The sequence below is a fragment of the Ranitomeya imitator genome, chromosome 1, assembly GCF_032444005.1.
Source record: "Ranitomeya imitator isolate aRanImi1 chromosome 1, aRanImi1.pri, whole genome shotgun sequence".
Lineage (NCBI taxonomy): Eukaryota > Metazoa > Chordata > Amphibia > Anura > Dendrobatidae > Ranitomeya > Ranitomeya imitator.
Genome location: NC_091282.1, coordinates 17,655,334 through 17,683,229, shown reverse-complemented (window position 1 = coordinate 17,683,229; position 27,896 = coordinate 17,655,334). Strand labels below are relative to the sequence as shown.

The following is a 27,896-nucleotide window of genomic DNA, read 5'->3' as shown; positions in this document are numbered from 1 at the left end:
TGGGTGGGCCACAAGGGGGCTGATTTCCTTTTGACCTCTTCTACCTTAGCGAACTGTTCAGCTATGAGCATGTCCATTGGGAACCTATTCTGGTAAATGTATGCTCTAACATGGATAGTGCTATATTTCTATCTCTGTCCTGCGGCTTGTGAGTATGTCTATTTGGAACATTGTTAGACTGCTTATGTCATAACGTATACATAGCTATTTGCACTATTGCACTTTGCGGTTGACACTGGTTATTATTATTATATTGGTGCAGATAAGCGCTTAGGACAGTTTATGATTATAGAGGGATTTCTGTAGGACATCAGATCTCTTGTGAAATATTAGTCTTCTTGGGTAATTTTTTTCTACTTTGTGTTTTTTAAATGTTTTTAAATAATCAATAGTGTGTGGTCTAAGGTCTTGTAATAAATAAAATTTGCTATACCTGTGAATCCCTGCGTTTTTGCATGTTAATTTTTTCTGTGTTTAGCTACGACTTGTTTTTGGCATGCAGCAGGTTGAACACGTAGATAATTATAGATGGTGCCCTCTACCTACTAGTGTGTTATATATTTGTCTATTGTGCTTTACAGCAATACTTTTCTTCTAATGGAAACTCTAACCAGCAACTTCTCCTAAGAAAAGGGATGACAGATATTTCTATTTACTGCATTTTCTAAAAGCCATTACTTCTTTACTTTCCAAATAACCATGTATGGAGCAGGCCCAGCTCCTGACCACATGTACATGTTCGTTCCCTGCTTTAAAGTGATTAGGGCTACGGATCTGGCAAAAAACGGATGAAACATGTGGCCATCAGGTACAATCTGGCGCTAATACTACTCTATGAGAATAAAACGGATTCGGCGGAAAAAAAACGGATCCGTTTTTTTTCAAAACTCGCCGGATTGTGCCTGACGGCAAAAACCTGATGTGTGAAAGTAGCCTAAGAAAGTATTGAGACAAACATATAACAATGTAAAAAACTAATAATTGTTAGATCAGTTATGTATACAGCGCAATAAAACTGCAGCATTCAACCATTTTTCCCAGAAATCAATAGAGCGGTCACCTGACGACTTCTTATCAAGTCAAGTTCAAAGTTCCTTATGTTAAGTTAGTGTTGAACTTTGTCTTCAAGTTAAAGCTGAATCTCCAGTCTCCGAGCTCTTTCTGGCAAGTTTGCTCCCAGTCTGACAACATGAGGAGGTAAATATACAGATATTAAACTTAGATTGTAAAGATCTGTGATTTATGGGAATATTACTTATTACTGAACAAATTCTTTCATAAAAACGTAAAGAAAAGTAGATGGAGACGAGGATGGGGTCATTTAACATGGACACCATAAAACGATGTCTTCTAGTTTAACTTAGAAAATAAGTGACGTGTTCAATACTAATTTCACCCTCTGTGTGACTATATAATAGTATATACCTTGATCTACTGCATATTATATACTGTATGATATACAGTTAGGGCCAGAAATATTTGGACAGTGACACAAGTTTTGTTATTTTAGCTGTTTACAAAAACATGTTCAGAAATACAATTATATATATAATATGGGCTGAAAGTGCACACTCCCAGCTGCAGTATGATAGTTTCCACATCCAAATCGGAGAAAGGGTTTAGGAATCATAGCTCTGTAATGCATAGCGTCCTCTTTTTCAAGGGACCAAAAGTAATTGGACAATGGACTCTAAGGGCTGCAATTAACTCTGAAGGCGTCTCCCTCGTTAACCTGTAATCAATGAAGTAGTTAAAAGGTCAGGGGTGGATTCCAGGTGTGTGGTTTTGCATTTGGAAGCTGTTGCTGTGAGCAGACAACATGCGGTCAAAGGAACTCTCAATTGAGGTGAAGCAGAACATCCTGAGGCTGAAAAAAAAGAAAAAATCCATCAGAGAGATAGCAGACATGCTTGGAGTAGCAAAATCAACAGTTGGGTACATTCTGAGAAAAAAGGAATTGACTGGTGAGCTTGGGAACTCAAAAAGGCCTGGGCGTCCACGGATGACAACAGTGGTGGATGATCGCCGCATACTTAATTTGGTGAAGAAGAACCCGTTCACAACATCAACTGAAGTCCAGAACACTCTCAGTGAAGTAGGTATATCTGTCTCTAAGTCAACAGTAAAGAGAAGACTCCATGACAGTAAATACAAAGGGTTCACATCTAGATGCAAACCATTCATCAATACCAAAAATAGACAGAAAAACACCTCAAGAAGCCAGCTCAGTTCTGGAAAAGTATTCTATGGACAGATGAGACAAAGATCAACCTGTACCAGACTGATGGGAAGAAAAAAGTTTGGAGAAGAAAGGGAACGGCACATGATCCAAGGCACACCACATCCTCTGTAGAACATGGTGGAGGCAACGTGATGGCATGGGCATGCATGGCTTTCAATGGCACTGGGTCACTTGTGTTTATTGATGACATAAGAGCAGACAAGAGTAGCCGGATGAATTCTGAAGTGTACCGGGATATACTTTCAGCCCAGATTCAGCCAAATGCTGCAAAGTTGATTGGACGGCGCTTCATAGTACAGATGGACAATGACCCCAAGCATACAGCCAAAGCTACCCAGGAGTTCATGAGTGCCAAAAAGTGGAACATTCTGCAATGGCCAAGTCAATCTCCAGATCTAAACCCAATTGAGCATGCATTTCACTTGCTCAAATCCAGAGTTAAGACGGAAAGACCCACAAACAAGCAAGACCTGAAGGCTGCGGCTGTAAAGGCCTGGCAAAGCATTAGGAAGGAGGAAACCCAGCGTTTGGTGATGTCCATGGGTTCCAGACTTAAGGCAGTGATTGCCTCCAAAGGATTTGCAACAAAATATTGAAAATAAAAATATTTTGTTTGGGTTATGTTTATTTGTCCAATTACTTTTGACCTCCTAAAATGTGGAGTGTTTGTAAAGAAATGTGTACAATTCCTACATTTTCTATCAGATATTTTTGTTCAACCCTTCAAATTAAACGTTACAATCTGCACTTGAATTCTGTTGTAGAGGTTTCATTTCAAATCCAATGTGGTGGCATGCAGAGCCCAACTCGCGAAAATTGTGTCACTGTCCAAATATTTCTGGCCCTAACTGTATACACATACATGTATACATACTGAATTGTTAATTATATGTTTATTTTCTATGTTGGGATAATCTATCATGTAGGAAATCATTTTTCGATGTAAATCAATTTCGAAATGTCCTGTCCATGAAATTCTCACCAGCTGTTGGTAACAACCCGCACGATACACACAGGGAAGAAATCACAAGAGATGTCCATAAATTATGGATAATTATGAGTCTGATTCGGTGAAAATGACTTTGTGATCTTGCAAAGTTTTACACTAATGTATAGGACAACTTCTTCCAATAGTAAAGAGGAGACAATCTGTTCACCAAAAATTTGACAAAAAGATTTAATTCGCGAGAATTCAGTTTTATGAGCTTCGCTGCATGCAAATTCAGCAAAATTGCGACCATATGGCCATTATTTTGCTTAAAAGGGTTGTGCCACGAACAAACGTATATTTTAATCAACAGCTCTTGGAATACAAATAAACTCCACAATTGGATGTTTAACCTCTTGACCCCCCAAGGTGGTTTTCACGTTAATGACCGGGCCAATTTTTACAATTTTGACCACTGTCCCTTTATGAGGTTATAACCCTGGAGCTTCAACGGATCCCGGTGATTCTGATATTGTTTATTTTGTGACAAATTGTACTTCATGATAGCGGTAAAATTTCTTTGACATGACTTGCGTTTATTTGTGAAATAATAAAAACCAGAAATGTGGAAAATTTTGCAATTTTCAAATTGTGAATTCTTATGCCCTTAAACCAGAGAGATATATCACACAAAACAGGTAATAAATAACATTTCCCACATGTCTACTTTACGTCAGAACAAATTTTTAAATAACATTTTTTGGAAGCTGACCACCGCTTTTCTAATTTTTCTAACAAAATCTATATGACAGAAAGTACCCCAAACTGACACCATTCGAAGGAAAAAAAAATCAAAAGGCCAAAAAAAAAGCGCTAAATGGAGAATTATAGCGGTAACGTAATATTCTTTTAATTTTTAACCTTTTTACGACTCTTCATAGTTCAGAAAAATGGCAGCCAGAGGCCAAAATTTTCCTGAATCCATGGGGATTTTTGTAATGTTGGGATTAGCATTCCAGTCCTCTGGAATATATTCGCCCATTTCTACTTGTCACTGGGGCAGATCTCTGCCAAGTCTGTACACAAACAGGCAGGGACCCTCCATTAGTACAGAGCTGAGTGTGGAGAAGTTGGGGGTCCCACGTTGGGGACTAGTAATCTGTCACGTTGCTCCCGGTCTCCTGTTTTATGAAACATACAACATCCTAGAGTGAAACACACACTGGTAATAAGGGAACCTGTTCCTGCCAGAAATCTATATTGTGTTCCATTAACTTTGCTAATCATTTTCTGAGCAGGTAGAAAACGTCTTCATACGACCTGTAGCATTCGCTGATCTTCTCTTGTGTTGCAGACCCCCGCTCTTACTGTCCTGTGTTCTGCTGTTATTAGCAGTGATCTCATCTACGACTAAGGTAGGCTTCATGCCGAAAATTCAGAGTAAACTCACGATTAACTGATGTTTTAATGTTTTTCCATAAATCAATAGTAGAGCTGAAAATAAGAAAATGTCTAATAGATCAGAGAAATCTGCTCCTTTCTCCTCCTCGACCGGTCTTTTACTCTCTGAACTCTGTATTTAGCGCACACAGATTTTGCCATTACTGAGATAGGAAAAATGACAGTTAGTGCTTTTAAAGTTTTATGGAGGAGCTAGAGACAGAGGAGGAAGAACTAGAGACAGATGGGAGGAGCTGGAGGCATACAAAGGTGGAGCTACAGAGGAAGGAGGAGCTAAAGACAGGAGGAAGATAAGCTAGAGGAAGCCACAGACAGAGGAGGGAGGAGCTATAGGCAGACAAAGGAGGAGCTACAGAGGAAGGAGGAGCTAAACACAGGAGGAGGACAAGCTAGAGGAAGCCACAGAGGAGGGAGGAGCTATAGGCAGACAAAGGAGGAGCTACAAAGGAAGGAGGATCTACAGAGGAAGGAGGAGCTAAAGACAGTAGGACAAGCTAGAAGCAGCCACAGATGAGGGAGGAGCTATAGGCAGACAAAGGAGGAGCTACAGAGGAAGGAGGAGCTAAAGACAGGAGAAGGACAAGCTAAAGACAGGAGGAGGACAAGCTAGAGGCAGCCACAGACAGAGGAGGGAGGAGCTATAGGCAGACAAAGGAGGAGCTACAAAGGAAGGAGGAGCTTAAGACAGGAGGACAAGCTAGAGGCAGCCACAGACAGAGGGAGGAGCTATAGGCAGACAAAGGAGGAGCTACAGAGGAAGGAGCTGAAGACAGGAGGAGGACAAGCTAGAGGAAGCCACAGAGGGAGGAGCTATAGGCAGACAAAGGAGGAGCTACAGATGAAGGAGGAGCTAAAGACAGGAGGAGGAGCTAAAGACAGGAGGACAAGCCAGAGGAAGCCACAGACAGAGGAGGGAGGAGCTATAGGCAGACAAAGGAGGAGCTACAGATGAAGGAGGAGCTAAAGACAGGAGGAGGAGCTAAAGACAGGAGGACAAGCCAGAGGAAGCCACAGACAGAGGAGGGAGGAGCTATAGGCAGACAAAGGAGGAGCTACAGAGGAAGGAGGAGCTAAAGACAGAGGAGGAAGAACTAGAGACAGATGGGAGGAGCTGGAGGCATGCAAAGGAGGAGCTACAGAGGAAGGAGGAGCTAAAGACAGGAGGAGGACAAGCTAGAGGAAGCCACGGAGGAGGGAGGAGCTATAGGCAGACAAAGGAGGAGCTAAAAAGGAAGGAGGATCTACAGAGGAAGGAGGAGCTAAAGACAGGAGGACAAGCTAGAAGCAGCCACAGATGAGGGAGGAGCTATAGGCAGACAAAGGAGGAGCTACAGAGGAAGGAGGAGCTAAAGACAGGAGGAGGACAAGCTAAAGACAGGAGGACAAGCTAGAGGCAGCCACAGACAGAGGAGGGAGGAGCTATAGGCAGACAAAGGAGGAGCTACAAAGGAAGGAGGAGCTTAAGACAGGAGGACAAGCTAGAGGCAGCCACAGACAGAGGGAGGAGCTATAGGCAGACAAAGGAGGAGCTACAGAGGAAGGAGCTGAAGACAGGAGGACAAGCTAGAGGAAGCCACAGAGGGAGGAGCTATAGGCAGACAAAGGAGGAGCTACAGATGAAGGAGGAGCTAAAGACAGGAGGAGGAGCTAAAGACAGGAGGACAAGCCAGAGGAAGCCACAGACAGAGGAGGGAGGAGCTATAGGCAGACAAAGGAGGAGCTACAGAGGAAGGAGGAGCTAAAGACAGAGGAGGAAGAACTAGAGACAGATGGGAGGAGCTGGAGGCATGCAAAGGAGGAGCTACAGAGGAAGGAGGAGCTAAAGACAGGAGGAGGATAAGCTAGAGGAAGCCACAGACAGAGGAGGGAGGAGCTATAGGCAGACAAAGGAGGAGCTACAGAGGAAGGAGGAGCTAAAGACAGGAGGAGGACAAGCTAGAGGAAGCCACAGAGGAGGGAGGAGCTATAGGCAGACAAAGGAGCTACAAAGGAAGGAGGATCTACAGAGGAAGGAGGAGCTAAAGACAGTAGGACAAGCTAGAAGCAGCCACAGATGAGGGAGGAGCTATAGGCAGACAAAGGAGGAGCTACAGAGGAAGGAGGAGCTAAAGACAGGAGGAGGACAAGCTAAAGACAGGAGGAGGACAAGCTAGAGGCAGCCACAGACAGAGGAGGGAGGAGCTATAGGCAGACAAAGGAGGAGCTACAAAGGAAGGAGGAGCTTAAGACAGGAGGACAAGCTAGAGGCAGCCACAGAGGGAGGAGCTATAGGCAGACAAAGGAGGAGCTACAGAGGAAGGAGGAGCTGAAGACAGGAGGACAAGCTAGAGGAAGCCACAGAGGGAGGAGCTATAGGCAGACAAAGGAGGAGCTACAGATGAAGGAGGAGCTAAAGACAGGAGGAGGAGCTAAAGACAGGAGGACAAGCCAGAGGAAGCCACAGACAGAGGAGGGAGGAGCTATAGGCAGACAAAGGAGGAGCTACAGAGGAAGGAGGAGCTAAAGACAGGAGGAGGACAAGTTAGAGGCAGGCACAGACAAAGAGGAGGGAAGAGCTATACAGAGATACAGACACAGATATTCTGCTTCAAGTTCTCATTAAACCAGTTACTTTGTGACTTTGTAAGGGAGAGAAAAGATGGCTGACACCCACTGAAGACGTTGCCATCGTGGTTTTGCTATTGCAATGTGATATTCTACTGTACTCTGCTATGTACCTGTTTGATGTATGATTAATGTATGATTACTGCCTCCTGGAATTGTACTGGGGGAGAAGTGAAGGTAACATTGAAGGACAGGACAAGGGAGAGTTAATCAGCCCTGCACTTTAGAGGTGTTTTGGGAGTAAGAAGAGAGTGACTTCCTAGTTAGAGGGTCAGCAGTCAGTAGTGAAGCCAGTCACAGGGAATGTGACAATCTAGGCCACACTCTGGGTGTGTAAGGAACTGAGATAGCGAGTCCTGGACTCCGTATGGCAGAATATCCTAGAAGAGGGAGCTCCATCCTAAAGATGTGTAGCTGGGGTTGTGGGTAAGCCTGAGACAGCACAGGTGAAGTAGGGCGGCAGAGGCAACGTGTAGGCCGCACCTGCGAGTTTTAGTGAAGGAATTCTGGACCTGCAAGAAAGTGGTCGGTGTTCTGAGAAGTGGAGAAAGTAAAAATGAAGTATTTCAACTTCAGTATGCGATTTGCTGAAATGTTGTTGCTAATAAGACTGGCTTGTTTCTTGCTCCTGTGTTATCTGAGGGTTTGTGGCCTGACTGAGAAGTATGATCAGCATATAGCACACCTAGAGGAGCCGCTCTCACTGATGCCAAGGGTCATGACTAGAGATCAGCAAATTTATTTGAGTGGAATTGAATTGTATAAAGATCCGAATTCTGAAAGATACAGATTTTTTTGTTATTAGCTGCACGTTCACTCTAGGCCAGGCTTTGTGGCCACAAGTAGGCCCCAGAGTTCACAGCACATGATCATGGCTGGAAGCCTCAGCGTAGAGAGAACACCGGGCAGGAGAAGCAGAGCGACAGAGGATCAGACATAGGGCAGACAGCAGTGAGGGCGGCCATAGAGGTGAGCAGCAAACAAATGGTTTTTCCTTGGTATATCTTAAGTTTATTACATTCTGGGGTTTTAGATAACATACAATTTGTGGAGAATAATGGCAAATCTAATTTCCTAGGAAGCTCATTTGCAATTTGGTGAATTTTCTCAGATCACCTCTAGTTGTGACAGAACACCTTGGCCGGTGTCATCCTTATAATTGATGCAATATTCTGCAATGTGACAAGTGGTGGTGGGAATTTTTTTGGGTGATTTATGCAAATTGAACTGAAAATTGTTTCGAATTTACTGGGTCCAGTGAATATCCTAAAATTCAAAACAAGACCGATACTCCTCGAATTGATTCGCTCATCTTTAATAATTACACAACGTTGGGGCTGTACTCCACTATCTTCAGCAGCCCTATAGACAGTGAATGGAACAGAAACACACGAGCGACCACCGCTCCAACCCTACAGGGAGATTTACAGCCCGCCTAGTGGGGCCCAGCATTTGAGCCTTCACTGATCAGCAATGATGGGTGATAACTTGCAATGTTGGGAGTAACACTGTAAAATGAAGAGTTCACTGCATATGGAGTCCTTTATCATCCAGTGTTCAGACAAAGGTCACAAGATTCACAACTTCTAAGAACCTCGGAGACACGAGTAAGACACTGGCTTTATAATTGTAGCCAGGTATGTTTTACTCTGACTCTGGAGTACTTAATAGAAAAACATCCATTTAAAAGCGGGCTGAGGAGCATACCAATCGGATGACCAGTCCATGAGGTTGGTCCCAGTGCTTCTCCCCTTGAGTAACAAATGTCTCTATTTACGGTATATTGAAAAAATTTTCATACCCTGTTAACTTTTACACATTTTGTCACATTACATACTCAAACTTAAATGTATTTTATTGGGATTTTATGTGATACAACACAAAGTAGCGAGTATTTTTGATGTGTAAAGGAAATGATACAAGGTTTTCTAATTATTTTAAAAATAAAAATCTGAGTGTTAAAAGGGCAGGGTTTTTCCTCCACAAATTACTGAACCTATAGTTACCAAAAGGGGGAAACCTCCCTACACCTCTAATGAGATCCGATATCAACTATTAACGCCAAAATTGACTACTAATAATTAATATCCACTTAATACCACAACGTTATCTTTACCTTATACTATACACTAACTGTAATCTATTCCTTATACTATATACTGAGATAAAACCATGTATCAATAAAGGGTATTTATTACACACACACACAAGTCTGCAGTTTATAACAGACAAAAATACCGTGTGCACTACTGGAAAGGATGGTGCTAGGTTAGGTTCCCACACCTTCATAGACTATAATGAAAAAGAACCCAGCACTCAACTGATGCTTTAGTGCAATTTTAATCGTAGTAGTACCCAATAAACGTTTCGGTCCTAAACATGGACCTTCGTCAGTAACGTACTAAAGAATAATAGGACAGACCATAGGGTCATAGGGCACAAAGAGGCAGCGTCTTGTAAGTGAATCAGATAGGAGCGGTACTGAAGAGACCGAGCTGTATGGTGGTGCTGTCAGACACGGTGGACACCGCGTCTGACAGCACCACCATACAGCTCGGTCTCCTCAGTACCGCTCCTATCTGATTCACTTACAAGACGCTGCCTCTTTGTGCCCTATGACCCTATGGTCTGTCCTATTATTCTTTAGTACGTTACTGACGAAGGTCCATGTTTAGGACCGAAACGTTTATTGGGTACTACTACGATTAAAATTGCACTAAAGCATCAGTTGAGTGCTGGGTTCTTTTTCATTGCAGTTTATAACATACATATATATTTATACCCAAGCTGGCGACTATAAAAATATATATATACACAATATACGGATATTACAACTCTAATACAGTAATATCACTACAGTATACAGTGATATCCCAGCAGTATCACACAGTAATAACTCACAATATCCAGTAATATCACAACAATATCACCACAATATAAAAACCCACAATTAACTGCCCGATTACCCAAATCACACATGCAATATCAGCCCTCCCATCTATAGCTTACTAACCATAAGACCTAAGAGGTTACAGGGCCTAGTAAGAAAAGGGGATACAGATATACTCAACCACCATGTGCATCCATGATCATTCCAACATGCAGGCCCAGCAAAAGAGACCGACCAACATGGAGTTGGCCCTTTTATGTGACCAGCTAAAAGAGGTGTGTCCAGCCCCAGGTGTGTGAGATGAGGTCATGGTCTATTGCCCACGAAGATACACCCCCTCAGTCCTAAATGAAACTTGTTTTTCCAGCTCATGGCAGCTTTGTTTTACAGCAGGCTGGAGGGGGGCTTTGCTCTATGTGGTATACATGTGGGGGATTATATCACTAAACACATCTCTATGTAAAGATATACATTTTGGGGCACTTCCACTTCTACACTGAGTATTGTGAAGTGCATTTGTATTCAGACCCCGCTATGGTTTGATGCCCCTAAATAACATCCTTAGGGACCAAATGTCTCCAGAAGTCACATAATTAGTACATTGCGCCCACCTTGGTGTGATTTCTTCTCAGTATAACCACAGCTGTTCTGTGAAGGCCTCAGAGGTTTGTGTGCGAACATTAGGGATCAAATAACATCATGAAAACCAAGGAGCTCAACAGACAGGTCAGGGATAAAGTGATAGAGAAAAGTAAAGCAGGGTTAGGTTATAAAAAATAGCCCAAGCTCTGAACATTTCACGGAGTACTGTTCAATTCATCATCAAAAAATGGAAGGAGTATGGCACAACTGCAAACCATGGAAGACATGGCCTTCTTCCAAAACTGACATCCCAAGCGAGGACAGAACTTATTAGAGAAGCAGCCAAGATGCCCATGGTCACTGGGGAGCTGCAGAGATCCATAGCTCAAGGGGAGAATTTGTCCACAGGGCAACTATTAGTGATATGCTCCACAAAGAACTAACACTGCACATCACCCTGAAAACACCATACCCAACGTCACACATGGTGGTGGCAGCATCCTACTGTGGGGAGGCTTTTCTTCTTTAGCAGGGGCAGAGCTGTTCAGAGGTGATGGGAAAATGGCTTGAGCTAAATAGAAGGCAATCCTGGAGTAAAACCTGTTAGAGGCTGCAGAAGACTTGAGATTGGGGCATAGGTTCACCTTCCAGTAGAATGACTCATCATCCTGCCAGAGCTACAATGGAGGGTTTAGGTCAGAGCATATTCATGTGTGTGAATGGCGCAGTCACAGTCCAGACCCAAATCCCATGGCATCTGTGAAAAGACATGAGAATTACTGTTCACAGACGTCTCCATCCAATGTCACTGAGCAAGAGTGAGGGGGCAAAGAAGAAGGGGCAAAATGCCACCTCTAGATGTGCAAAGTTGGAGAGACAGACCCCAAAAGGCTGCAGTGGTAAGAGGTGGTCCTACAAAATATTGACTCTGGGTGGGTGGTGGGGGAAAAAAAGCACCTCACCATTTTCAGATTTTTATTTTTAAAATAATTAGGAAACTCTGTTATTTCCTTTATGCGTCACGAATACTTGATACTTAGTGTGTTGGTATCACATAAAATCCCAATAATATACATTTAAGCTTTAGGGTACAACGTCAAAAAATGTGAAAAAGTTAATGAGGTATGAATACTTTTCTAAGTCGCTGTATGTGTGCATGAGTCCTGTCACTCAAGAGATGAAGGGCACGTAGAAGTTCCCAGCGACCAATCATCTGAGCTGCATGATCTCCGCTTTCAAAGCACCAGTCATGTGGGTTTCAATACTAAACTAAGGTCCATGCTCCCTAACTTATACTCACCCTCTAGCGTCTTCACCTTTTTTTTGGTAGCACTCCAGTCCTGTGACGCCAACCTGTAACCTAACCTTCTGAATGGCTGAAAGTCAGAAGTTACATCACAAGCTTTCAATGCAAGTCTATGAGAGCCAGAACATGGCCAGAACGAGGCTTTCATAGTCTTGTATTCAGTTGTGACTAACCGCCTGAGACCATTGGGAGCAGTGGCGAAAGAAGGCAAAGACAGCGGTTGGTAGCTATCAGATTGGATGAAAGGACCTTACATTAGAAGCACCAATCCAGTGCTGCAATAAAAAAGAAATGCCGCAGTGTCAGAGTAAAACATACCTGGCTGGAATGATAGGGCCGGTGTCTGACATTTGCTGCCCGAGGTTCTTAGCCGTCAGGTTCCCATTAATCTCTTTATGACCTCTTTGATGCGAGCTCCAGCACTGAGTTCACATCGGATCAGCTGTCTTGTGCCCCTAACATGTTAAATGCTGCTGTCAATCTCTGATAGGGGTATTTAACAAGGCCGTGCAGGAAGCACATCGTAAGACCCGCCCATCGGCACCCTTGTCACATGATCCCGGGTCGCCATGGGTTGGCATGACAAGCCGGGTCTGCAGAAGACCCCTGTGATGAGCATTTCTGCTACACATAGCAGGACTGCAGCTGAAGCCCTGCTATGCGTAGCACATGCGATCCGATCATCGCAGCTTTTAGTCTCCCATGGAGATTATTGAAGCAAGTGAAAAGTGTAAAAAAGTTATTTAAAAAATTCAAAAAGTTCTAATCACCCCCCTTCGCCCCATTCAAAATAAAATAAAAAAGCCCACATATTTGGTATCGACAAGTTCAGAATCGCCCGATCTATCAAAATATAAAAATAATTAATCCAATTGGTAAACGGCGGAATGAGAAAAAATCAAAATGACAATTCCTTTTTTTAGTAGCCGTAACATTGCATTAAAAAGCAATAACTGGCGATCAAAAGATCGTATCTACCCCAAAACGGTATCAATAAAAACGTCAGCTCAGCACACAAAAATTAAGCCCTCACCCAGACCCAGAAAAATGGAAACGCTACGAGTATAGGAAAATGGCTTTTTTTTTTACCACTTAAATAAAAAAAAAACTATGCATGTTTGATGTCTGTAAACTCGTAATGATCTGGAGAATCATATTGGCGGGTCAGTTTTAGCAGTTAATGAACATGGTAAAAAAAAATCCAAAAAACAATTGTGGAATTGCACTTTTTTTTGCAATTTCATCGCATTTGGAATTTTTTTCCCGTTTTCCAGTACAGGATATGGTAAAAATCAATGGTGTCGTTCAAAAGTACAATTCGTCCTGCAAAAGACAAGCCTTCATATGGCCATATTAACAAAAAAATAAAAAAGTTATAGCTCTGGGAAGAACGGGAGGAAAAAACGGAAACTCAAAACCAGAAAATTCTAAGGTGGTCAAGGGGTCAATACTCTTACTATAAGGGAATGATTTTTTCTTTCCAGGCTCTGACAGAAGAAGAGAAGCAGAGAGCCATGAAGCGTGACATGTAAGTGTGCAGGACACCTGTTATCTGCTTAGTATTCCTTACTAGACTATATTAATGGCATTGCCTTATTGAGACAACTGTGGTCACCTGTCAGGACGTCCGACCATGGGCGAGGACAGACACAATCTTACTGTAGGAAGGCAAACCAGGACCTCCATATACAGACACGCATTTCGGTGTTGTTGCCCCTCATCAGTGAATAGCAGAAGTGGGTGAGAGGCCAGAAATCTGTCTGTGAATTGATTTGCTGGTTGGGCTTCCTATCTTAGGTTCTGCGGAAAGGCCTTTTATAGGGTCAGTATTGCCTTTTAAGATCAAGTTCCTGTTGTCGTCTTTCCTGAAGTGGCTATTTGCTTATTTATACTCCCAAGGGCGCAATGCTTGGCCTATAAATCTCACTGTCAACTTGTCCAGATTTGCAAACTGCACCCCTTAGACTTCCTGGAGCCATGTAGCGAAAGTAAAGTATTCAAAGTAGCCTACAAATGATAATACAAGTAATATAGATACTCAGTGGATATCCCAATACTAATAATAACCTACAGAAAATCCAATAAGCTATGAAGTATTCATTCTCACTACTTGTACAGTAAAGCATCCATAGTCTTGCTACTCTTACCGGAAAGAATCCATTCTATAATATTGTTGGAACCTCATTCTCTCTAGATGATATACAAGCCCAATTCCCAAAGACTTGTGTAAAATGCTTTAATTTACTCACAACAGAACATAGAACAGATCAGAAGTTGAACGTTGGACATTTTTCTATTATATTTGATAAAATTATCTCATTTAACAATTGGCGGCAGAAACAAATCTCAAAAAAGTTGTGGCAGGCCATGTCCACCATTATGACCATTGTGCAGCGCCCCCTTTCCTTCCTCCTTACAACAGTCTATAAATGTCAGGGAAGTGTGGAGACAATGTCTTGACTTTTTGTGTGACAAACATTGTCGTCTTCTTGTCTGATGATAGATTTTCATTGCTCCTCAGTTTGGGATCTTTGCCAGATTTTTCATTTCATAATGCGCCAAATGTTTTCTATTGGTGAAAGGTCCGGACTGCAGGCGGCCAATTCGTGCCCCCAGACTCTTATTCTGTCCTGCTGAAATATACAAAGTTTTCCCTGGAATAGATGCCTGGATGGAGCAGATGTTGTTCTATCACCTCTATATAATGCTCAGCATTGATGGCACCTCTCATGTGTGTGCTGCCCCTGCCATAAGCACTAATGCCCCCCATACATCAGAGATTTAGAATTGTCTGCTGATAACCAGCTGGATGGTCCTTTTCCTCGATAACAAGCTAAATGGTCCCTCTCCTCGATGATAAACTGGATGATACCTGTCTACGATAACAAGCTGGATGATCCCTGTCTACGATAACAAGCTGGATGGCCTCACTCTGGGAGGCTTCTTATAGCCTCATTGTGGGTCCGTTCCTTGTCGCTTATACTCTGACCCTTGGCTGAATGTGTTTGAACCTGTTGCGCCTGTGCCAGTGCTTTGTGCCTGTGCTACGTTTCATCTGTCTGGTTCTGATTTGGCTGTGTCCCTGTTGCGAGTTTTGCCTGCCCCTTTTGTACTGCGCTGCCGTCTTTGTGTATGACCTCTTGGCTACGTCCTGACTACCCTCTGCCTGCTTTTCTTGTACTGCACTGCCCTCTCTGAGTGTGATCCCTTGGCTACGTTCTGACTATCGGTTCTGTCTTTGCCCCTTGATAACTTTGTCCAGTAGTTATCCTTCAAGGAGTTTTCCTTCTCCTCCTAACTCTCCAGACTTAGGCCATGCCCCCAGAAGTCACGTGCTTCAGGTCATGTTTGTCTGAAGCACACATCTTCATCGCTGCTGACCTGCTCCACTGGTATCTTTGGGCACAGTTTGTTTACTCAGAACACGCGCACTGGCACAGTTAGCAAGTGCAGTGCGGTGTTCCTGACAGGACGCCAGTCCCTGATTCATGCTGGTTATGGTTCCTTCAGCATAAAACCCTTGAAAAACTCTTCCTTTTCATTTCTGTTGGAAAGCCACTTTACTGATCATATCTTTTATCTCTTGAACATTTTTATTCCACTTCAAATTTTGAAAAACACCTAGTGGTAGAAAAAAAAGTAGATGCCACTTCTCTGAAGCATCTGCTGATTAAAAAGGCTCCAAACTAGGCAATGTCCAATCAAAAACCTTTGAAAAACTCTTCCGGAAACTCTCCCAAAAACCTCACCAAAAAAGGAAAATTTTATGAAGTGGTTTCCAGGAAAATACTTGTTATTTTTGAATGCCTCAAAAAAAAAGAAAAACCTCAGTGTGCACAAAGATTTTTTTCAATGTTAGAAATTTTGTGAAATTGATATAGAAACTACAATCCTGGCAAAGAGAGTTTAGACTAATACAAATTTAGCTTTTCAGAACATTTGCTGCATCACTGTTTTGGATCTTTTAACTGGATGATTCTCCGGTTACAGATGGACAATTATAAACATTTCAGAAGTTTTTACACTTTTATTGACAAATCTATGAAACTTATGTAAAGGCTCAATATTTCCAGTGCTGACTAGAGATGAGTAGATCACTTCACACAACCATGGTCTATGGTCCAGGTCAATGCTCTCTGGCTGTGGACAGGAGCTCCGCAAATTTCTTTACCTTCTGGAAACCCAGGATCAGCTTATGATTAGCCGGGCTGACGAGATGTCACTTATGTAGTGCACAGATAATGTCACACCAGGCCTGCAAATTAAACATAGCGCTGGGGAACCAGGAAACTCAGGAAGATCACACAGCTCCTGTCCACAGCCAGAGAACATTGACATGAATCGTGGACCATGGTTGCACAAAGCGATCTGCTCATGTTAGGGTTGGCGGAACACACTAAATGAAATATAATAGTAAAGTGCGTTTGCCACCCGAGGTCCACCGTGCAGAGATGGCAAACTGCAGCTAAAGAACAATGGCGATACTTGCAGGGAACGTAAATGACTTGCACTGAGCTAGCGTCATTTAGTGGAGAAGGACGTGGCTGCGCCAATCGCACACGACAGAAAGGAGCTCTGCCACAGGACTGTGTTTATCGGCACACAGCCGCAGAGTGAATATGGTGCTAATCGCATACCACTTTACCGTCATAGGCGTAAGCAAGCCCCACTGGGGCAAAGGAACAGGTGGTGGACTCAGGCACAGCGAGTGCATACACACGAACTCCTCTCCGGAGGTGCCGAAATTCAAATAGGCGATAAGCCTGCCCTGATTACACACAAACTCCTCTCCGGAGAAGCCGGAATTCTAATAGGCAATAAGCCGGCCCTGAACGAACGCAAACTAGTCCAAACCACCATAGAATTCCACACATAACACAAATGGTCTTAGCGCACCGACGGACATGCCAAAGATCCTTTTATAGTTTTTGTCAATCTGACAGGACCTTGCTCACTGGCCAATCCGACGCTGGACCAGGACCTGAGCATTTGACGGGCGACCACCAACAAGAAGTTGACCCAGGAGCATGCTCAGTAGAGCAAAAACTGGACTTAGTCCCAGGAGTGACTGCTCACCGCTGAGTAATGCCAGTTACTATAGCTGAACCTGAAGAGGCAGCAGTAACCAAATGAACAGCCCGAGTCTGAGCAAGATGCTGAGACTAACGTCTTTGCTCAGCAGCATTCACTGCGGTCGAGACTGCAGGAGAAGACAAGGCTTGGGATCCATCCTGTGTAGAGGAAGAATCCCTACACCTAACAGCTCACCTCTTTTTTTTTACCCTTATATTTCCAGACTTCTGCCCTTTGCCCCAGCAACTGAATATCAGATTTTGGGCCAAATCCTGACTGATGACCACCCATTCTTGTCTAATCAGTGCTTGGAGTTTATCACAATTTCTAGGTTTTAGTTTCTCCACCTACGTTTAGAAGATTCAGCACAAGTTCACAATGGGATTAACATCTGTAGAGTTTCCTGGTCATGGATCCAAAACTTCACTGTTCAAGTTCACAGAGCCACTTAGTTATTAGGCTTGAATTGTGACTTAGGTTTGAATTGTGACTTGGTCTCTATCATGGTGAAAAGTCATTATTTATCCTCATATTGCTCCTGGATCGTTGGAAGAAGTAGCTCTTGGAAGCTGCTTAGATCCAGTTCCTTATTCATGGCAGAGTGTTCCTCACAAAAATAGTGAGTGAGGCCATTTGGATGAAAAGCAACTCCACACACGAAGGGTCTCAGGATGCTTTACTGTAGGCATGAGACAGATCTCATGATAAACCCAAACAATGTGAAGCTGCTCCATCAGAGAATGCTGCATTGTTTAACGGTTCCCTGTATTCCCTGCAGAATGTCAGTCTGTCCTTGATGTTCTACTTATAGAGAACTGGCTTCATTGCTGCCATTCCTGCCACCAGACCAGTCTCGAAAAGCCTTCTCCTCACTGTACGTACAGATGCCCTAATTTCCTGCTGCCAGTTCTGTGCAAGTTTGGCAATTGTGTTGAACTGATCCCATAGCTGGATCCTAAAAAGGATTCAGCTATGAGATCAGTTCAACAAAATTGCTAGGAGACAGTCCTGGCACTTGCTGGACTTTCTTGGATTCCCTGAAGACTTCTTCACAGTAAATGAACCTCCCTCTTTGAAGTTCTTAATTATCTGAAAAAAATAGTTAATTTAAGGACAATCTTACAATCAGCAATTTTCTTACCTGTAAAGACCGTTGACGCAAAGTAATGATAACAGCCATGTTTATCTTCGATAAAACATGCAAACAGATGAAGACCGCGATTTTAAGAACCAGATCAGCTTTAAGGCATCTAGTCTGTTCTTATAATTCCATCAGTGTGATAGATCGATATCAAATGTGTTTTCTTCATTAATACTCTCTTCTGAGCTAACTGAAATTTACCCGAAATGTTGGGATTTTGATGAAGTTCATTTTCATGGCCAGAAATAACTTAGTAATTTATTTACAACTCATTTGATCATTCCCCATAACATTGTAGAGTGGGTGCAAATTCCCACAATAAAAATTGAAGCAGTAATCTGTAAAAAAAATTAATTTGTGTCCGAAATCAATACTTTTGGCCCCAACTGTAAATTGTAACAATATAAAACTTTTATTAAAACTAATTTATTAAAACCAGATTATCCTCTGAAATCCATATCAAGACAATAATAATTTGAATGGTTGTCCATGTAATGAACGGATGTGCCCGGTCCTAGCTCTCAGACAATGTCCCAAGCAATAGAACTGATATAATAATAATAATAATTTTATTTATATAGCACCAACATATTCCGCAGCGCTTTCCAAATTATAGAGGGGACTTGTACAGACAATAGACATTACAGCATAACAGAAATCACAGTTCACAATAGATACCAGGAGGAGTGAGGGTCCTGCTGCTCGCAAGCTACAAACTATGAGGAAAAGGGGAGACACGAGAGGTGGATGGTAACAATTGCTTTAGTTATTCGGACCAGCCATAGTGTAAGGCTCAGGTGTTCATGTAAAGCTGCATGAACCAGTTATCAGCCTAAGTATGTAGCAGTACAGACACAGAGGGCTATTAACTGTATAACGTGAATGAGAACATGATGCGAGGAACCTCATTATGGTTTAAGTTTTGTTTTTTTTTGAATGGGCCACACAGGGATAGTTAGGTTAATGCGTTGAGGTGGTAGGCCAATCTGAACAAATGAGTTTTTAGGGCACGCTTAAAACTGTGGGGATTGGGGATTAATCATACAGTTAGGGCCAAAAATATTTGGACAGTGACACAATTTTCGCGAGTTGGGCTCTGCATGCCACCACATTGGATTTGAAATGAAACCTCTACAACAGAATTCAAGTGCAGATTGTAACGTTTTTAGTTTGAAGGGTTGAACAAAAATATCTGATAGAAAATGTAGGAATTGTACACATTTCTTTACAAACACTCCACATTTTAGGAGGTCAAAAGTAATTGTACAAATAAACATAACCCAAACAAAATATTTTTATTTTCAATATTTTGTTGCAAATCCTTTGGAGGCAATCACTGCCTTAAGTCTGGAACCCATGGACATCACCAAACGCTGGGTTTCCTCCTTCTTAATGCTTTGCCAGGCCTTTACAGCCGCAGCCTTCAGGTCTTGCTTGTTTGTGGGTCTTTCCGTCTTAAGTCTGGATTTGAGCAAGTGAAATGCATGCTCAATTGGGTTTAGATCTGGAGATTGACTTGGCCATTGCAGAATGTTCCACTTTTTGGCACTCATGAACTCCTGGGTAGCTTTGGCTGTATGCTTGGGGTCATTGTCCATCTGTACTATGAAGCGCCGTCCAATCAACTTTGCAGCATTTGGCTGAATCTGGGCTGAAAGTATATCCCGGTACACTTCAGAATTCATCCGGCTACTCTTGTCTGCTCTTATGTCATCAATAAACACAAGTGACCCAGTGCCATTGAAAGCCATGCATGCCCATGCCATCACGTTGCCTCCACCATGTTTTACAGAGGATGTGGTGTGCCTTGGATCATGTGCCATTCCCTTTCTTCTCCAAACTTTTTTCTTCCCATCATTCTGGTACAGGTTGATCTTTGTCTCATCTGTCCATAGAATACTTTTCCAGAACTGAGCTGGCTTCTTGAGGTGTTTTTCTGCAAATTTAACTCTGGCCTGTCTATTTTTGGTATTGATGAATGGTTTGCATCTAGATGTGAACCCTTTGTATTTACTGTCATGGAGTCTTCTCTTTACTGTTGACTTAGAGACAGATACACCTACTTCACTGAGAGTGTTCTGGACTTCAGTTGATGTTGTGAACGGGTTCTTCTTCACCAAATTAAGTATGCGGCGATCATCCACCACTGTTGTCATCCGTGGACGCCCAGGCCTTTTTGAGTTCCCAAGCTCACCAGTCAATTCCTTTTTTCTCAGAATGTACCCAACTGTTGATTTTGCTACTCCAAGCATGTCTGCTATCTCTCTGATGGATTTTTTCTTTTTTTTCAGCCTCAGGATGTTCTGCTTCACCTCAATTGAGAGTTCCTTTGACCGCATGTTGTCTGCTCACAGCAACAGCTTCCAAATGCAAAACCACACACCTGGAATCCACCCCTGACCTTTTAACTACTTCATTGATTACAGGTTAACGAGGGAGACGCCTTCAGAGTTAATTGCAGCCCTTAGAGTCCATTGTCCAATTACTTTTGGTCCCTTGAAAAAGAGGACGCTATGCATTACAGAGCTATGATTCCTAAACCCTTTCTCCGATTTGGATGTGGAAACTATCATATTGCAGCTGGGAGTGTGCACTTTCAGCCCATATTATATATATAATTGTATTTCTGAACATATTTTTGTAAACAGCTAAAATAACAAAACTTGTGTCACTGTCCAAATATTTCTGGCCCTAACTGTATTAAACTGGGTAGTGCATTCCAAAGAATTGGCGCAGCACGTGTAAAGTCTTGGAGACGGGAGTGGGAGGTTCTGATTATTGAGGATGCTAACCTGAGGTCATTAGCGGAGCGGAGGGCACGGGTAGGGTGGTAGACTGAGACCAGGGAGGAGATGTAGGGTGGTGCTGAGCCATGGAGTGCTTTGTGGATGAGGGTAGTAGTTTTGTACTGGATTCTGGAGTGGATGGGTAACCAGTGTAATGACTGGCACAAGGTAGAGGCATCGGTGTAACGGCTGGTGAGGAATATGATCCTGGCTGCAGCATTCAGGACAGAGTGGAGCGGGGAGAGTTTGGTAAGAGGGAGGCCGATTAGTAGAGAGTTACAATAGTCCAGACAAGAATGAATAAGTGAAACAGTAAGAGTTTTTGCAGAGTCGAAAGTAAGAAAAGGTCGAATTCTAGAAATGTTTTTGAGATGTAGATAAGAAGAGCGAGCCAGTGATCGGATGTGGGGGGTGAATGAAAGCTCAGAATCAAGGATGACCCCAAGGCAGCGGGCATGTTGCTTTGGAGTAATGGTGAAACCGCACACGGAGATGGAAATGTCAGGCAAAGGTAGGTTAATAGAGGGAGAAAACACGAGGAGTTCAGTTTTTGACAGGTTCAGTTTCAGATAGAGGGAGGACATGATGTTAGAGACAGCGGTAAGACAATCACTGGTGTTTTCTAAAAAGGTCGACATGAGATATCAGGAGAAGAAGTGTATATGAAATAGGTTTGCTTGGAGAGGTGAAAGGCAGAGTTGTATGTTTATAGCATGAACTTATAATGGATGAAATCTTCAGGTAGATTAGATTTTCTCCACAGACGTTCGGCGCACCTGGAGCACCGCTGCAGGAAACGTGTTTGCAGCGTGTGCCACGGTTGTCGCCATCTGTGCCGAGTTGTTCTATGCATAGCAGGTGCAGCTTCATCCAGGGCACTTTGCAGGGTTTCATTGTAATGCTTCACAGCAGAATCATGACATGAGATTGAGGAGATTGGGGCCAATGAGGACTGCAAGTTCTTCATAAGTTTCTGGGTGTTAATGGCCTGTATGTTTCTATAAGTGTGGAAAGTGGGGGTGACCTGAGCGGGATGGCAGTTCTTGATAGAGAATGAAAGAAGGTTGTGGTCAGAGAGCGGGAGAGGGAAGTTTGTGAAATCATCCACTGAGCAAAGTCGGGAGAAGACCAAGTCGAGGGAGTTTCCATCTTCATGCGTTGAGAGTTAGTATGCTGCGAGAGGAGATTAGAGATAAAAGGTGAGAAGCAGATGGGGAGAGGGGAGAAGCAATGGGGATGTTGAAATCACCCATGATGAGGGTGGGGGTGTCACAGGAGAGAAAGTGTGGAAGCCAGGTGGCAAAGTGATCCAGGAATTCATGAGACGGGCCGGGAGGACGATACACCACTGCCACTCGAATGGAGAAGGGGATGTAGAGTCTGACAGCATGGACCTCAAAGGAAGGGAAGACAAGTGAGGGTACTTGGGGGATAACTTGGAAGGTACATTTGGGTGAAAGGAGCAGACCAACACCTCCACCTGCTTTGTTGTCCGATCTTGGGGTATGAGAAAAGAGTAGTTCATATGAAAGAGTAGCAGCGGTGGTGTCTGACTGTTGGATCCAGGTTTCAGTAAGAGCCAGGAGATTAAGAGAATTAGAAAGGAAGAAGTCATGAATGAAGGAGTTTATTACACACAGAGCGAGAATTCCAAAGGACACAATTGAAAGAGACAGAAGGCATGCAGGGAATATTAATAAGGTTAGAGGGTTAGACAGCTATGTCTGTACATGTTACATGTAGCCGTCACCCTACATAGAAATGTCCTGATGATTGTAAGAACGGTTGCGTTTGTCCATTTCCAGTGAGCGAGGATTATTGGCAATCGAGCCGCCTGTGAAGGACGACACCGCAGTGGCCTCCGATACCGACATCAGAATTCCAAAAGGTAACAGAAACCAAATGTGGGAGAAGATACTTTGCTTTGTTGATGCCGTATGTGAATAACTTCTTATCTCCATGGCAGAACTTCCAGATTATAATATTCTAAGAAACAGTGGAGAATAAATTTATGTAGAACTAAAACGAGGAAATTGTTTTTATCAGAGATGATCAAGTCGGCAAATCCCGATAATTTCTTAGGGAAATTTGATTTGCATCGAAATTATTAAGCGCAAATTGAATGTTCCTTATTATGCTGTGGGGTCTCCATAGACCTCAGATTATAATAAATGGAGGATGTTAAAAATAATGTAATAACTCACTGTCCTTCTGTCTGGCCAAACTTGCTTGCTGCTTTGCAGCAATTTTTTTTCTTTTCCCTAATTCGCGCATTTCTCAGGCCTTTTTCACTCAGTGTTGTGGCTCCTGCGCATCATGCTGTAGTAGCTGACGTCTTGACATTGTGAAGTGCGTCGCCTCAAAATGTTGTTGGCGCCTCAGGGCGCACGTTGCGATGTGTCCTGGAACAGCATGGTGCACAGTGATATCAGAGACCTTATTCCCACTAAAAGCCATGGCGCTGATTGATAAAGACTGAAGATGTGTGTGATGGGGGAAAATGAAAAGAAGAGCTGGGAAGGACCGAACAGGGACAACTCTCAATGTTTCAGTGTAATGACCACCAGTTGGCAGACATTTTACTGAATTTGTGTAGAGTGGATGGCAAAAAATGATATTCCAGAGGAAACAGATTTTTGCAAAATTTGATGGCTGATACAGAGACAAGGAGGCAGCCAGCCCCTTAATATATTGTATTCATCATATTATACAGCATTGTGCTCTTACAATTGCTCATTTTGCCTTTTTACCCAGATAATTGTTCTCTTTTCTCTGCTCTATGAAGAAACAGGAAGTCGCTTGTCCTGCAAGAGTCATCCCACTCATGACTCAGCTTTTCAATGAAGACTCGTACAGACAATGACCTCCTGTTTCTACATAGAGCTTAGGCTACGTTCACATTTGCGTTGTGCCCGTTTGCGTCGGGCGACGCAGCGGCGACGCATGCGTCATGCGCCCCTATATTTAACATGGGGGACGCATGGACATGCGTTGTGCTGCGTTGTGCGACGCAAGCGTTTTTTTTTGCCGCAAGCGTCGGGCGCAGAAAACGCAACAAGTTGCATTTTTCTGGCATCTGATTTTCGGCAAAAAACGACGCATGCGTCGCAAAACGCAGTGTTTTTGCGTGCGTTTTGATGCGTTTTTATTTGCGTTGTGCGTTGCGTCGCCGACGCAGCGGCGCACAATGCAAATGTGAACGTAGCCTTAGAAGGATTAAGCTCATCAGTTATTAATCATGTGACGCATGTTGTTATACGACGACGTGCACGGAGACCTTACGTGGTGCACTCTAGACTGCAACTAGACCTGAGACATCCCTGGGGTTTCAGCACGAAGATTCCTGGGATTTTAGTGCGGCAGCAGTAAGAAAAGGCACTGAGGACCGTATGGGGGAGGGCGAGCTACCGGAATGCCCAGAGAGAGGAGCAGGGTAGTTTTGGCCTTGTATGATTCAGCAAAATGGTGGCCAACGAGTATAAGTGAAAATGATGTGCTTTTGTGTAGAAGTACCACAACGGCAGTAATCCTCGCCTGCCATAACAACTTGTTAGCAGCCCGTGATGCCGATTCTGCACAAGCTGAAGCGACTGAGTGGGCTCCATGCAGGAGGATGCCAGTGAGGACCTACAGTTATGTCCGTGTACGTAAAGACATTAAAGGAGTCAGAGCTACAGAATGGCCACTTTATTTTTTAAGCAGTAAAATTACAGTGAGAACATACTGTCTACCCAGATGCCACTAGAGGGCGCTGTCTTTACATTCACGTTCAGCTCCCCCTAGTGGCAGCCGCTGGCCAGAAAATTAAAAAAGTGTTAGGCAACTACTGAGGAGATGAAGAAAAGCAGGTATTACATTATGTGTCACCCATCTTTTGGGAACATCTAGTTTAGAAGTAAAATATGCACCACTGCTGGTGAGAACACTCATATTTAATATTACTGCATTTCAGCTGAAGAGGACCGGGACCACCTCCATCATGCACGGGACCACGACCAGCAAAATTTACCTAGACAGAAATTAAGAATGCAGGTTAAGGAAGTCCTCAAGGGACCAGAAGAAGATCGAGACCACCTGTACCACCCGCACTAACTTACATAGACCACGAGGCCGCCATGTAAGGAGTCTGCCCCATGATCTGCCTATATGGATGTGATGAGTCCTTTCCTGCCTTTGTCCTTTATAACTACATAAAAAATCAGAATTAAACACAATGGCTCCATGTGTGTGATCTGTCACTCGGTGAAGTGATAATGATGGCAGTAAATGGCGCTGCTGACTATTATTAATAGCCTCAGCAGTGTGGTGTGTACTGCAGTCTGGGAACCGGCGCATGTTTATCCGGAATCTGTGCTGCCTCAGGTGTCAGGCATTGGCTGTCACGCTGTCAACTTGACATCAGCACTCGAGCCAATGCCAGTCACTCATTGGTGGATCCGAGGAAGGTGAATATAGCACATTGTGTTTGTCATCTACCAAACTGCTCTGGGGGACAAAGATTTCATGGAAAGAGACATTTCCTTTAATGTGTAACACATATGGCTATGGGCAAACAGATGGAAGCTGTTTATCACTGTTGTCCTGTGTTCCAAGGCTTTAACTCCCTATCTATACTGCTGAGCTGTGACGTTCTTTCATTATCCAGATTCACTCAGAAATGTCTGCCGCATTCCCTGCCTCGGCTTTTATACAGGCTACGATAATACATCCTGATTGGCTGTGCTATACTATGCAACGTGATAGCTGCAAGGCATCATGGGAAGCGCTCTCAGACACACCGAATGTCATGTGAGCGTTCTCTGGCTGGTGCTGTCTTCTGCTTTTTTTTTTTTTTTATTCACATGAATCAAATCAAAAACTATTCGAATTCATCGGGTTCAACAAATTTCCTAAAATTTGACACAAGTCAATTTGCTCATCACTAGTTGTTATATTAATAGATCTCTACAAAATGACAGTCCTGTCTACAAGTAACATCCTAGAAAGCCTCGCTCACGCTGGAAGGCAAGTGTTTGCTGGCATCTTTGTGTGCGCTCACTGTGATGGTGCACGCTGTTATCAGTCCACATCCCGAACCCGGCAACAATGAGGGCGTCATAGGACGAGGAGGCCTGTGTCACTCGGACACGCGCACACTGGAGATGTGAGCAGGAACAAGGACACGAGCCCACTTGACCTTGGAGCGCCGCCGTCAGTGATGCCCAGCAACGTAGTGCCGACGCGCATGCGCACTGAGCAGGTATATTGATAGAAAATCAACAGTGAAACTAGAGGCTAAGGGACTGAGATGTGAAGCAAATATTCAGAGGAACAAAAGTGTGCTGTGCGTATGGCATATATAATGTATGCATAAATTATGTAAAATCTAAAAAAATAAAATAAAAAAGCATTATATCAAAGAGAAATTAAAATGTGATACGATATATGTAAAAAAATACCAATTGCACCATAATGAAAAATAAATAAAGACTACGAACATCAAACAGACATAACCTTATTGGAGCCCAAGCATGGCAAAAGAGTCTAAAGAAATATAGAATCATAAAATGCTACAAACATTAAAAGCACATAATAATAATCTTTATTTATATAGCGCCAACATATTCCACAGCGCTTTACAGTTAAACAGTTTGCTCGTGAGAGCTTACAATCTACAATGAGGTGGGGGGAGATACAAAGTACAGGTGTGTATTTACAATGATGTATTTACAATGATGGTCCAGCTATCTTCAGGGGGTGGGGGATAGATGGAGATAGTGAATGGGTTACACACACACAAACATAAAATGACTTTGATTAGGGAACATGATAGGCCGCTGTGAACAAATGTGTTTTGAGCGAGCACCTAAAACTATGCAAATTGTGGATGGTCCCAATATCTTGGGGTAGAGCATTTCAGAGGATTGGCGCAGCGCGGGAGAAGTCTTGGAGTCGGGAGTGGGAGGTACAGATTAGTGCAGAGGTTAATCGAAGAGCGGACGCGTCCGAGTAACGATTAGCCAGATGGACGACCCTGGCTGCTGCATTAAGGATGGACTGGAGAGGGGAAAGTCGAGTGAGGGGGAGGCCAATTAATAGAACATTACAGTAGTCCAGGCGGGAGAGGATCAGGGCGACAGTGAGGGTTTTTGTCATTTCCATGGTGAGAAAAGGGCGGATTCTAGAGATGTTCTTTAGGTGTAAGCGGCACGAGCGGGCAAGAGATTGTATATGGGATGTGAAAGAGAGATCGGAGTCAAACATAACACCCAGACAGCGCGCCTGCTGCCGGGGCGTTATTATGGTGCCACCCACGGAGGGGGAAATGTCAGATTTAGGGAGGTTAGTAGATGGCGGGAGCAGAAGAAGTTCAGTTTTGGAGAGGTTGAGTTTCCGATAGAGAGCAGACAAGATGTTGGAGACTGCGGACCGTCAGTGGTGTTCTTTAGTACAGCGGGGGTAAGGTCAGGGGATGACGTATATAGCTGTGTGTCATCAGCATTAAGATGATACTGAAAGCCAAATCTGCTGATGGTCTGTCCAATTGGGACCGTGTAGAGGGAGAAGAGAAGGGGGCCAAGGACTGAGCCCTGAGGTACCCCGAAAGTGAGAGGAAAAGGAGATGAAGTGGAGCCAGAGAACAGAACACTGAAGGAGCGGTCAGAAAGGTAGGAAGAGAACCAGGAGAGAGCAGTGTCCTTAATGCCTAGTGACTGGAGCCTAGAGAGTAGGAGAGGGTGGTCAACAGTGTTGAAAGCTGCAGAAAGGTAGAGAAGTATGAGCACAGAGTGGTCACCATTACTTTTTGCTGTCAGAAGGTCATTGGTCACTTTGATGAGTGCAGTTTCTGTCGAATGTAGGGGGGGGGGGGGAAGCCGGACTGTGAAGGGTCTAGGAGGGAGTG

The 27,896-nt window shown here is 43.5% G+C and overlaps 1 protein-coding gene across 1 annotated transcript; it reads left to right on the top strand.

The window, feature by feature from the left end:
• The first annotated feature begins 1,070 nt into the window (after positions 1 to 1,070).
• PRAP1 (proline rich acidic protein 1) lies at positions 1,071 to 25,227 on the top strand. The gene is made up of 5 exons (XM_069745743.1): positions 1,071 to 1,197; positions 4,525 to 4,585; positions 13,498 to 13,541; positions 22,819 to 22,901; positions 24,966 to 25,227. The coding sequence occupies exons 1-5, from the start codon at positions 1,190 to 1,192 to the stop codon at positions 25,103 to 25,105; spliced, it is 336 nt and encodes a 111-aa protein (XP_069601844.1). The 5' UTR covers positions 1,071 to 1,189; the 3' UTR covers positions 25,106 to 25,227.
• The last annotated feature ends 2,669 nt before the right edge of the window (positions 25,228 to 27,896 follow it).